Source organism: Ixodes scapularis, unplaced genomic scaffold (assembly GCF_016920785.2).
Source record: "Ixodes scapularis isolate PalLabHiFi unplaced genomic scaffold, ASM1692078v2 PGA_scaffold12__126_contigs__length_90152505, whole genome shotgun sequence".
Taxonomy (NCBI): Eukaryota; Metazoa; Arthropoda; class Arachnida; order Ixodida; family Ixodidae; genus Ixodes; species Ixodes scapularis.
In genome coordinates, this window is record NW_024609838.1 from 24,292,898 (window position 1) to 24,306,324 (window position 13,427).

At 46.2% G+C, this 13,427-nt stretch overlaps 1 protein-coding gene across 1 annotated transcript in view; it reads left to right on the forward strand.

Moving 5' to 3' along the window:
* Window positions 1–124: 124 nt before the first annotated feature.
* The window catches only part of LOC8023704 (single-stranded DNA-binding protein 3), a 70,256-nt gene continuing 56,953 nt past the window's right edge, over window positions 125–13,427 (forward strand). Inside the window, exons 1-2 of the mRNA XM_029994457.4 lie at window positions 125–309; window positions 717–789. Coding sequence (XP_029850317.3) covers window positions 254–309; window positions 717–789 — 129 coding nt within the window. The 5' untranslated portion in view covers window positions 125–253. The remainder of the gene's footprint in view (window positions 310–716; window positions 790–13,427) is intronic.

The window sequence follows — 13,427 nt, forward strand, 5'->3', positions numbered from 1 at the left end:
GGAGAAAAACAGACGGGTTTCGGAAGTAGAATTACGTTCGGGCAAGATGGCGGCCGGTAATGACGCGTCTCCAGCCAATGGGAAGGCGCGCGCGTCCGTGACGTCACGATCATGCCCAGGGGGAGCTCGTGCATGTTGGGGGGTGAGCCCAATCACAAGGCAGTCTTTGACAGATCAATTGATGTTTCTATGGTAACATGGTCGGTGTCGTCCTGAATGTCTTGACAGGTGTGTGACTGTTCAAATCCACAGTATGTACGCAAAAGGAAAAGGCTCAACAGTACCTTCTGATGCTCAAGCACGGGAAAAGTAAGTTGTGATCGTGGACGCTTTTGCTCGGAGCGGCAACCATGTTCTACGAGTGCGGTGTGTACTACTCGCGAAGCTTGCTTTGGCCGTGCGCCGGCGACCACGGCGCTGTTGCTTTGGCACGTCAGTCCTCCGGCCCGATTTTTAAACCTAACCCGGCCCCGACGGCACTTGGGCCGAGACTCCGGGCCGACCGCCCGTTCCGATCGGTGTCAGTTTTATTGGTTCGCAAGTTTTCAAAATTCAGTTCGAAGTGGATCGGCCGTCCGAGTAGGCCTCGGGCATATGGCCGGGTCGGTCCCATTTCCACCGGCCGAGGGGAGGCCGGGGGTAGACGCGCGTGCCACGGGCACCGCTTATTTACCCGTTTTGGCTAATTCCTGCGCCTCGTTGCTCTTTTTTTCCAGGTTAGCGCTGTATGTCTACGAATACTTACTACACGTGGGAGCACAGAAGGCTGCACAAACGTTCCTATCCGAGGTAAGCCGAACGTCGCTTGGGCATCTCTTATTTTTCGCCAGACCGCTTCACGGATGATCCCCTAGTTCCGCCTGGTCGCGGCGAACGCGCGTCGATTCGGCTGTGTGGGGGGAGAGAAACTCCGAGGAGACCTCGCCTCTCGCTTCGCTAGCCCCGCAGAAGTATTTCTTCTGCTACGCTAGCTTCCGTTTTGGCACTTTGGATATTTTTTTTTTTCTTTCTCTGATCCGGACTTTGTGTCGCATTCAAGCCCGATCATATCACCCAAACGTCAATGATCACATCAAAACCAGTAAACCGAACGCGGTTTTCGTTAACCTGCAAATCGCCAACGCGGCGACTGTGGCGTTTTGCTTCCCCTCCTCCACTGTGGTGGAGGTCGCCTATGTGTGTTGTGCGTTTAGGTTTTTTTTTGTTTCTTTTTCGTGAGCGTACGATTGTTGTTGCGTAGTATGCAGATCGGCATATGGACTGTGCCGTGCTCCTATTAAAATGCCGTAGCTCGAAATGTCGCCCGACGAACAGCTCCGGTATCCCGATCGCGTTTACGCGTACGCGATCGGCCGATGTCGCCAGTGAAGCTGGCTGCTGTCGGTTGATTGCAAAACGACCAAAACGCGGCGACGAGACGTTGAGGCTTTGTAGTCTTGACGTCACGGCTTTGACGCCACACTTGCACACGCTTCAAAAACTACGAAAAAAAAAAATCTCCCTTGTGTTTTACATGCGTCTCAGAAATCGTAGTAATGAAATCCAATGTTGCTGGAGCCGCCAACGGCAGATGGATGGTGTATTATTTTTTCGCGAGCAAGCGAGTCTTGTAGCATTTCCTTGTCGCCGACGCTCATGGTTATTTGTGGCTCACTTTTTTTATTCCCTTTGTCTTTCTGCTTTTTTTTTTTTTCTTTTTCCGCGTTCTCCGAGTTTGTTGGTGGCGTTGATCCCCTACATGCAAGCGTTTGGTCTCCTTGCAGCATCGGGGTCTCTGAAGCTGCCGTTGAATAGTGTCAAGGGTATAGCGTCCGTCTTGGAACTCTCGGGGTGGCTGGCTGTCTACCTTTTTTTCAATCGTCTGCTACTTTCACCCGGGTTTATTATCCGTCGTCGTCAGCCTTGGCACATTCGTCGTGGACGCAGTCACCTCGATAATTGAGAGCAGTGCAATCTCTTTCGAATCCCCCTTATATATCTGTTAGAATATCCAATATCCACTTTGCTGGTCCGATTGTCTGTGTTAGCCGTTCCAGCTTAGGTCGCCTTGATTGATGCAAGGGTATGGGCAAAGTCACCCGCGTTGAGTTTAAACAAACAAGTTAATAGACCTCTTTCAAAAGTCCTATGCTTCTCGAAGTGTGAGACCATTGCAATGCGGTGGCAAAGTCAATACCACGATGGATAAACTTCTCTAAACACATACAGTTATAAGAAATTGTGTTGTGTGTATGCTTAGACAGCAGGAAGTTAGTGAGCCTTTAGTGGGTATCTAGGGTCTCCGTTGTAGAAAAGATATTTTGCTAGTGCTGTACCACTGCTAGCCTTGGATGTTTAACGAACACCATGCAGTAGTGATACACGAATGCTCGCCAGTGCTATGCTTGTCCAGATCTAAACGGCTGGGTAGTGATTGATTCCAGCATACTTGGGTTCTGCAGGGCGAGCTTTTGCTCGACGCATTTCGGGTTGCGATGCGTTCCGAGTTGCGAAGCGAAGACACTCGGCCATCAGTACCCCCGCATAGAGATGCTCAAAAGTGAATATTATAAGTTCTGGGCCTGCTTGCTTTACACGGCGTCTTAGCTATGACTCTGCGAAAGAAAGCCTGCCGAGCCTGGGGCGCGCGAGTGCTTGAGACTCAACTTCACGTGCCAAGGCACTCATGAGCTAGCTTTGTCAGTATTTTTTTAAAATTTTTCTACATGGTGTTAGCTAAGGCAATGTTTCTATCAAGCTGGCCCAGTGCTTGCCAGTTGGATGGTGTACTTTTTTTTTTTTTTTTTGCATACATCATTGTATGGTATTTTCAGCTCTGCCAGTTGAGAGTGCAATCTTGAAACTTTTAAACAAGTTTGTTAGAGAGAAGCCAGTAGGAAGTAGTCTGCCTGTGGTCTTTTAACTAGAGTCATTTAGTACTGATTCCATGTGTGCGTGCTAGCTCAGTGCCCAACTGTGTCACAAGCATCTTCCAATGTTTGGGAGCTTTTGAGCCCCAACATGTGCGGTGACTTACTGTCCAGATTTACGCCAAGGGCATACGAGATTTTTAAATGGATCCTAGCGGTAATGTAAAATTCACACCTGTAGCTGCAGCAGAATCATGTCCGACAGTGTCCTAATGGTGCTGATTTGTCTAAATTTCTTTAGCTAAATGTGAGAGGTCATGTGAAGGCAACCTAATCAAGCGCAAATATCTTTAAGCTTAATTTCGGCTCCGTTTTTTACGCACGTAATTGTATTGGATTGACTTTAAGAAACACGTAAAGTATCTGGGAGAAAAAGAAAAGCACTCTTGTTTGTGAAAGGGTAAAGCTCCCGTGCATCAACATTTTGGCGAGTTACGAGCGATGTTCTGGATTTCACCTTTCTGCTCACTGGATTTCACATTTGGTATGGTCTGGTGCTACGTAAGTTGCCCGTCTGCGACAGAGCAGCCCTGCAATGGATTTGAATTGAGCTGAATTTTATTTGCCACCGCGACAAAGATTGAGGCGTGCGAAACAAAAGCCAAAATAGAGCGGCTTGATGAAGTTCTTTCCCGCAACAAAGTTAGCAGCGGTTGCGGAAATGAAGCTCAAAAAGGAAAGTCAGGTCTCTACTTGAAAGGGCAGGCATAGTACAGACAAAAACATTAACATCAACCATATAACCCACAACACAAATTGAAAGCAGTAGGAAAATAAAAAAAAAAGTAAAATGCACGAAAATGTGTGCAACCTACAGTACAATCCAACAGAAAAGGCACCCATTTTGGTTGCAATCCACGATTTTCACAAGATGTTCATGCAGACATACAAGTGATGTTCACAACTATTTAACCAAGTACGGTAGATATACACAGAGAAGTATGTTGGGTATAGATTTGGCAATAAGTACCTGCATTTCTGTTTTATAAAAAGTGGCTATTCAGTACAGTGGGTAGGGTATGTTTTGCCGACCAAAGGTCAACAGTTTCCACGCTCTTCTCAATGTCCGGCCGCCAAAGGCAAATAATCTGGTTAGTTTCCGACGTTTCATGTTTGTTCTGCGTGATTTGTTGGAGTATGAACGTTGTAGTGTCAAAGTTGATAGCCTCTAGCCAAAACTTTTCGGTGTGAAAGGTGCTTTCCAAGTTGGCATCTTCCAGGATTAGCCGAGGTGTTCGGTAGATTGTTTTCCAGACGTCCAGGTGGCATGCGAGGCTAGCTCGACCGATTACAGTCCGGCCCGTCTGCTGCCAGTTTTTGAGGACCTTTTTCTTGCCATCTGTCACCTGAAGTCATCCGGGTACAGCGACCGGAAGGACTTTCCCTGGCTCGGCCTCTCTTTCTGTTGTAAGGGGCCCGTTCCTAGGGCAAAATGTGCTCCGCGGCCCATTGCCTCAGATAGAATGGCAAATGCACAGCTGGTCGTGTCACTTGCAACACTTGTTGCGTCTCCCCTCCTTCTCGCAGCATGCACATGCATCAAAACATGTCACTGCTTTCCCGAAAAGACCCCTTTTTTGTCGTTGAACCGAGCCGCCGCACTATTTCCACATCTCGGGAACGGCCAAATTTGCTTTTTGCGGTGTTGTCTGCACATATGTGTTTTGCCGAGGTTTGAGGTAGTTTGGTTAGTCGTCGTTGGGATCGCGTGTAATGACATTCCACCTTGCATGGAGGGGTTGCAAGGTTGTTGGATCGTATTTCCCGACCTTTTCGGTTTTAAAAGATTGCGTACCTGGCCAGCTATGTGACCAGACCATGTCTTTTTTCTGGTGGAAGTTAGTCTCTCGATGTTATCCAGGTCTGATGTAATGTAGTGGCCTCATTTTCTTGATTTCACTGGTGAAGGATCACTAAATCAGTTTGGGGACAGAGGTTCCTCTCTCCTAAAGGATGCTTTCGTTCAAAAAGTAGAGACATCGAAATTGAGGGTTTAATTATTGATGATAGAGTAGACAGGCGAGCTGGTTTATGTTACACATTTTTGGAAAACCCCAGACGACGGAGGAAAAAGGGGACAAGCGCAGAACGTGAGACACTCTGTACTTGACCCCTTTTTTCTCTGTCTTTCCAGTCTTTCAAAAATTGATTTTTTTTTTTTTGTAAACAGTGTTTGTGACTATTATATGGTATGCAATGTAGAACAACTTACCATAGAATACCGCGCATCCACACATACCACATTTAGCGCCCATACCCAGTGATGTGATTGCTGCACCAATTGTGCCAAACTGCGCCAAGGGGCGAACCCTGCTACATTTTGTCAAAATAAGGGTAATCTCCACCAAGCCTGCACCAAAAAACCAATTTCGGTCACCTTTCAAAACCGAAACTAAACTGAGTACCATGGTTGAGCATGCACAAGCGGCCAGGCCGCCCGACACAAAGTACCCTGCATCAATGGTCCATGCGGTCCTTGCATGGTTTTTCCCACCGCCTCTCGTTTTGTGCTTTTGTCATCTCGAAAGTCTCGTCTCGCGTCTTTTTACGATTTTTTCAACGACAGAGGCGGGCGTGTGCGGACGCTCCAACTGTAGCGTGCCGTTAACCATGCCAGCCATGCCGTCGTGCTGTGAAACGAAACCTTGTTTTTGCACGGCGGAAGTTACTTTGTGAGCTGAAGCACTCGCTCCTGAAAGCAACGGCCGTGGGAAAACCATATTTGGTCCCTGCCGTGGTCGCGCGACGTCGGGTATTGCCATCCGCACGTCGCTGCAATATGGCGCTTTCTAAACTGAAATGTGAGGACTGTTGCATGTTCATCAACATTCCTGTTCTTGTTTAAATCATACGTTACTACAAGAATCCCTCCATAACTCAAAGACTGCTTGTCAAAGTATTGATTACCTTGGTAATCAGTAGGCTTTCTTTCGAGAAGGACCCCCAATACGTGAAAAATCTGCCACGAAAGAAAGTTGGTGAAGAGAGGTGAGCTACAGCAAAAAAGGCAATGTCTGCACGCTGAACCCGCACAGCACTTGTATGTCTCGAGTTCAGTCATTGCACAAAGCACTCTAAGGACTTTTTGACCCTGGCTTGCTATGTCCTGCATCAATGCACCCAGGTTTTTTTTTTTTTTTTTGAGTGGGTTTAGTTTGTATTGTGCTTGCCGGTCGGCAAGCACGTGCCACTGGACTGTTTTTTGTCGTATGCTGGACATTTACACTTTGCTTTCAATTTTGGGAACCAGTTGGCGACGGAGCGGAAAGGCATAGTTTGGGTTTCAATCGAACAGCCATCTTCGCTCACGCGACATAGCACGTGAATGCAAGACTGCCGAAGTTGCCTTCATGCGCATGCGAACATGACTGTACGACAGAGGCACCAACCAGGACGCTTGCAATCCATTGTTTTATGTTTGCTTACTTTTGACGAAACTCAGGCACGTCGGAAACCAGTAAAACGGTGGTAAGCGGTTTTTCGGAGTTGCTCGGCAATGCCTACAACACTGTACACTTTTGAAATGTCTCTTTGGAGACACTGAACGTGGAGATTCATTACTAGCCAAAGGCGAAGCGAAGCTTGCAGCAGCCCTGCAGAAAGTTTCAAAAAGCAGAAAGAAAAGCACCCGCTAGTCGTAATGCATCTTTGTCTTGTGTACAATTTGGCATTGCCCTGCAGTAGTTACGTGTCTCAACAGACTGGTTCCATTTATTATATTATATAACTAGTCAAACCTAATGCTGGGATATTTACTACTAAGCAGATCATTTTCAAAGAAATTTTAATATGTGCAGTTTGGTTCTTATCTATCTATAGTGGGTACTTATAGTTATATGTATCATTTAACTGAAGCATTGCAAAATGTGTCATGCCATTGGCATTTTAGTTACATGTTGAAAGGCTCCCAAGTGGTCTAACTTGACCATGATTTGTTAATTGTGGCGAGCAATGTGCCCTTCATTTGTCCAGCACTTGTAACAAATATTTTTATTTTTCTCAGAATATCTACTCCTAAAGCCACTTTTGCTGTTCTAAGACACTGTTTTGGCTGCTACAAAGGCCACTTTCAAAACACTGTTTTGGCTGCTCCGAAAGGTGCTCCAAAACGGCTTAGGCCAATCATATTTACGGTTAAAGCTATTTTACGCTATTTATAATGACCAAACCGGAATCAATAAAAGTATGTATATGCAGGCTCCAAATTACGTCTCGAGAAGAATGGATCACCAGATAAAAGTTCGAGAAATTAACAGCCGAACGGATGTTTTTGCCCACTCTTTTTTCCCCTATACTATTTCCGAGTGGAATCGTCTGGACAGCTCAATTGTCAATTCTCCTGAAAACATGTTCTCCTCAGTTTTACAAAACTTTTGTTTCCAATAGGTATCTGGAACTTCTATGTTATTTTAGGCTTTCTTGTTATTTCCCTTGTTTGTCATGTATTTTCTTTCATGTAACCCCCCTACAATAATGCCCCCTGGGCGATGTAGGTATGTGCATAAATAAATAAATAAATAAATAAATATCACTGCATACCCAAATTTGTAGGATCCGAGAAAATGTGCACAGTACATTGATTTGTAAAATTGATGACCGGACAAGCGCCCATTTCCCATTTTTTTTCGCGATTATCTCTAAATTCTGAGTGGGCGCTTGCCCGGTATTTTACGGTAAGCCAAGTGTGTACAAATAATTTATTATTGCATTCTCTCTACTTAGTGGCGTCAATTTCCATTGCTGGTAGTCAGAAGGACTTTGCAGACCAGGGAGTGGTGCTGCGAAAGCAGTCGCATGACCCCCAAAAATTGTGACGCCATGAAAGCTTCATCATCTGCTTTCGTTCTAGCACATAGAGTGCACATGTAACAATTTTTTGGGCCCATGTGACCGCCGCCATAGCTCACAGCCTAGTTTGTGACGTCACCTCAAGATCCCAGCTTCCACCAATCGAAACTGAAACCAAGAATGCAATATTAATTATTTGCGTGGTTTTGTCATATTTTATGTCATATTTTTTTGTTAGCGATGTTGTGCGCATCGTGTAGGGTGGAAGGACACAACCCAAAATTGGATTTCGCTACTCGTTCAAGATCGGTACACCAGTAAAGCAAAACAAACTGAAATTTGGTTTAAAGCTTGTGTGTATGTAGGCTGTGGCTACCAAAGAAGGGTTTACTTTAGTGGGGTCTCAAATGAGCTCCTGCTTGTAGCTTTTGGAGTAGTCTGGGTAAGAGTAAACGTTCCTGGACATAGCAGGCTTGTCAATAGAACTGAGGGCTGCTGCATAATGCATACTGGCGTAATTGTAAGACACACAATGGCAGTGTCTAACACACATTAATGCATATGGCGGGTTCGAATCTCAGCCGAGGTGCCCGCAATCTGATGGAGGCTTACTGCAAAGAAGGTGCTGTGTAACCGAGCTTTCGGTCGCACATCAAAATATCCCCAGGTGGTTGAAATTAATCCTCAGTCCTCCGCTGGGGCGTGCCAGATGTCTGTCGTTGGTTTGGCACGTAAAACCCCCAAATTTTGACTTAGATTGACACATTAATGCATAATGCATGTTAGGATCTAATGTACAGGACCATTTTGCTGCAATCTTGTCTTGTGTGCATTTGCACTGTGCACTGGAGGGTGCAGTATTCTGAGTCCAACACTCCGTTGCCAAATGGTGCACTTGGACCATGCCCGGCTATTCCGGAAGAGTAAAGCTATACGCACTCCGGAGTGCGCTTCGGACGGAAATGGCTATACACACTCCGCTTTTCTCGTATAAAAAGAGTGGACACAACGAGTTTCCTAAGCGGTGCCATGGCATAGGGGTTAGGGTGTCCGCTTCATACGCAAGTGGACGCGGGTTCGATGCGCGGTGGGCCTGCTTTTTTTTTTTTTCTCAAACATTTTGTTTTGTCGAGGCATTTGGCGATATTTACGACATTTCCTTTTTTGCGATGAACAGTAAAAAAAAAAAAATCGAATGTTGTCGAGAAACTTTGCAGAACTAAATGGTATGGGACTCCCTTTCCGGAGGTGCGATCGGGGACAGCGGGGCTTGGATTGCCGGCTGGACGCCGCGAAGCGGCGTGTACTGGTTACGCTTTGTAATTAGCAGCCGATACTGTCGCCGCGATGCGGCGTGAACGCAGGCGGGGGGCTGTGTTAACGAGTGCCCCAGTGATTCACGCGCCGTTCGAAAAGGGTGGCCCGAGCGGTATGATCTCTCGGAGAAGTGCGTATAGCCATTTCCGCGCGAAGCGCACTCCGGAGTGCGTATAGCTTTACTCATTCCGGAATGGCATTCAAGAGTTTTACCTGTTATGACAAGGTTAGGAGCCGTTTGAGGCAGAAAGACCCGTCAGAAGTGAAAAATTGCTCAAGGTTCACACGTAAAACTCTTGTAAAAGCTGAATCTATCCGACGGTCCCTTTGGGCCATTGTTTAACATTATTGGTCTTTGCTCTTTAAGCTTAGCAGATCCATATGTTTAAGCTTAGCATATCCAATACACAGGATAACAAAGGCTGAGGTGACTGTTGACCCAGCCGTTTAATAATATTTCATGCGGATTACAAGACTGCACGCTTTGCTTCGCTGCCCGAGTAAATTGACGGACCATTTGAACGCCCAAGCGAGGCGATTGTTACTTGACGACATCGAAATAGCTGCAATGCAAGCCAGTACCTATACTAAGCTTGGGATGATTTCCAGTTGCGACGGATTTGCATTCAGAATTGCAGCATTTCACGCGGCGATTTTCCAGCCTTGCGAAAAAGGCCAGTTTCATATTTCTGTAGTCTGTCTCGCTGCAGTATGTTACACAGCCTGACTGGTTGCATGTTGATGAGCAAAGTCGTTCTGTGCTCCTGTACACTCATTGCTCCTGTGGTTTCTATAGAGTTCAGTGTTGTGACGTAGCTTGGTACTTTCCAGTTGTATTTTTTTGAGGGCTCGCATCAAACACCAAAGACCGCCCTGCTGTGGTAATGCTCAAAGTGACACAGTCTCTTTCGCTTACGATTGTTAATGATTTCCACATCGTGAACACATACCTTAAAGTAGCCATGCGAAACATACTCCAAAAGGTGCTTTTCAAGGATGTAGCCTCGAAACCACAGTCGTAGTAGGGCTGTGCTCGATAAGGCGCACACTTACGGATTTCCGTACGGTGTTGTTTCTGCTCCCCTGCGGGCGGAAAAAAAAATTTTGTTCCCGGTATTAGCGAAAAGTGAGACCGGATCATGGGAACTTGAGATCCAGAATGAACCTTTCCCTCCAACGTTCAGAAGCTGAAAGTTTGCGTTCATCTTTTTTTCTTTCTCCCGTATCGGTCTATATTCGGATCATTCTCCACTTATGTGCGAATTTGTCAACGTCTTTCGGACACGGTCTCGCAAGATCAGTCGTAAATGCCAGATGGCATTTGGGGTTACCTTCCCAGCAGCAACTGGGCTACCTGCACAGGTGCAATAGAACTGATTGTATCAGGGTAATTCCTTCAACGCTGCTTTCTTGGTAAGTGTAGCATATTGCTTGCATTCATATGGCTTACTGCTTTGTTCTGCACAAGCATTTAGTTATTTTTCAATAAAGTCATTAGGAAGTTTATGACTAGCGCACGCTAAAGCTTTGCGCACGCAAAGAATAGCGTCGTTGCGACTGCGCATGCTCCGAACGCAAACCAGGTTTTGCGCTTTGCGTGCGCAATTTTAGCGTGCATACGCAAAGAGTCTTTGCCGCTTCTCCAAGGAGGATTCATGATGAGAAGTTGGCTAAAGCCAAGACGAGCAGAGTGAAGCAAAAATGGCGGCTTCCAGGATTGTGTCGGCGGCTGCTTTAGCGGTGTCGTGAGTGCGACGTCGGCGGCATCCTTGCGACTGCGATTTTCAATATGAGATGAAATTGTACTCGGTTTGGCAACGATCACCGGCAACATGATGCTTGCGACGCGCAAACACTTCTCGGCGAAGGTACGATGTGCGAAGGTCAGTACACGAGACCTCTCTTGCCAAGGCGACGCAAGCGGGCACGACCGGTCAACCGCTCGCGTCGCATTCTCGTGTTTAAACAAATCTAAAATGGTAGTCTGGACCAAAAAACTTGTTTCTTTCTAAAGTTACAGCATTTCATGTGTGAAATAAAAATTGTGACTGTATCTTGGTAGCGTCGCAAGCGCAAGATGCATGGGCTTTTGCGTCGCGGCAGAGAGACGCTATTCTAAAACTCGCTTGCGTCGCGGGCGCTAATGCAAGCGCTAAATTTAGCGCTAGCGTGCGCTAAAATTGCGTACATTATTCTAAAACTTCCTATAATCACCATTTTCTTCGCTGCAGCTCAGTGGTACATTCAACTCCTGTCCCGTAACAATGTTCACTTCGACTTTGGAGATTTTCACATCCAGTTTTCGCTCGTTGTCCGAAAAATGACATCTTCCGCACCTCTTCTTTAACGAAATAAGCAGATGGTAGTTTGTTAAAAACACACTACAGTGGAATCTCCCAAGTTTGGTACCTAAATTACTTTGGGAAATAAATTTGCTATTATTCTTATTCTTACTTGAATAGCTCTTAGAGCAAAAGGCGCTCGCTAAGCTTTGGCATAGCATGTAGGTTTCCGACAGAGATTTGGGGTGGAGTTCCATATGTCGGACAATTCAAAGGCATGCCATGTCGCTGGTGGCTGCTATGTTAAGAAGGTTTAGCAAAGGCTGGTCGACTTTTTTCTTTTTTTGAACGACTATGTTCAAATGTATTTTTTTTTACGAAATTCGTAATTTGTTATTTTGAGCTTGTTTCTCGCAGAACATCCAGAGTTGCTCGACAGTTCTCCTCTTTAAATTTCCAATTAACTGTAATTACTAGCTTAAACGATACATTTTTTTGCACACATGCTCATGAAAGTGCACGGCGTGAACTTTTGTTATAAACATTCTCGCGAGGGACAACTGTGTGCTTAGACCGAGTACAAAACCGAGGAAGGCTTGTCGTGGTTCAAGATAGCGTGTTTGCAGCACGTCGATGGTGACATTGCGTCTTTTACTAGGAAACTGGGCCAAGTGTGAGACATTCGAGTTGGGCAAAAGTTACCGAGGCATTTCTTTTTTGAACGTTTTTTTGACTAATGGAAAACCTGGAATGCAGCTTCGTTCATCTCGACATCCATCATTCAGAGAAAGCTCGTCGTACATTAACGACGTCGGGACAGGTCACCGTGGAAAATGGCTTGCTTGCATTCGGAATGAAGTCGTGCTTCAAGGCACACCAAGATATCTCAGCGTGCCCGAGATTTGCGGCTGATCAGCCGTGAACAATGCATTCAGTTCGTCGCGGGTGGCACCAACCGCAGGTTTCTAGTCGAGAGCCAAAGCAAACGTCGTGGGGCAATGGGACAGGTTTTTTCTTTAAAGGTTTGCAATAGATTTTGACAGGTTGAGACAGAAAAGAGGGCTCTCAGTTGACCTGCCTTCAGGGCCACTGCAGCATCTCGTGAGCTTTTGGCGTGCACGCGCTGCCAGAGCTTGATGGTAGGCAACGGGCGTGTGCCAGAGACCTGGCATCTGAAGAGACGCCCGCTATTCTCATCCTGTCATCAACCATTTTCATCCTGTCAGGTGGCACGTCCCAGAAAATACTTCTGAAACGAAATCCGGCGGGAGACCGCAACTTTTATCGTTGCTTTCGTCCAACAACCAAACTTTCCGTAGGACAACTGCCTGCTGGTATCAAATGTTATTTCAAAGGCTGAGAGAAATAAAAATGTTGGAGTTGGCCTAGTTGTTGGGTTCAGCACGCTTCAAATTGCAACGAGGTTGAATTCAGATTTCTAGCTAATCATTTAAAGGGGTTCTGCAATCGTATTTAAGCGTCTACCTTTTTGCGGTTCCCACGTCTCTTGGGGTTCGGGCAAGCCAGCGGGCAGGGAGAGAGTAACTAAATATCAGTTCGTCATATTTTAATCGGACGACGCGGAAACCTCCTCCACCGACGGGGGCGACCCGCGGTGTCGAAAGTGCGCAAAATGTGATGTCTGTGGTCCTGGGCTTACTACTGGTCAGAGCCGCTAAAAGCTTCCTTTTAGTCGAAATACAAAATATAAGTAGTGCGAGTCATTTAAATTTTTTATAAAAGTAGTTTTTGTTCAGTATTTTAGATCAGAAAAGAAACAAATGCAGTTTCTAAAGTACAGAAACAAGAAATGACATGTCAACATACCCACCACCAAGCGGTGGAAAAGGCGGCGCATACTAGAAAGGTGTAGTGGGATCAGGCACCGACGAACGGCGAGCGTAGAAAGGTTTCGGATGTACGTGGCGGCGCTGCAGTCAAGGATCCGACCGGTTCCAAGCGTTCCGAAGGCCTTCGGCGAGCAGCTTTGGCTTGCGGTTTGGCCCTTTGGCGGTATGGCAGTGCAAAGTGGCTCCCATTCTGAACTGATCTTTACCCCGTGTTTGCGGTCGTTTGTGGCCAATGAAGTGTCATGCCGAATTAGTGTTAAATCGTGCAGAAATGCAATGCC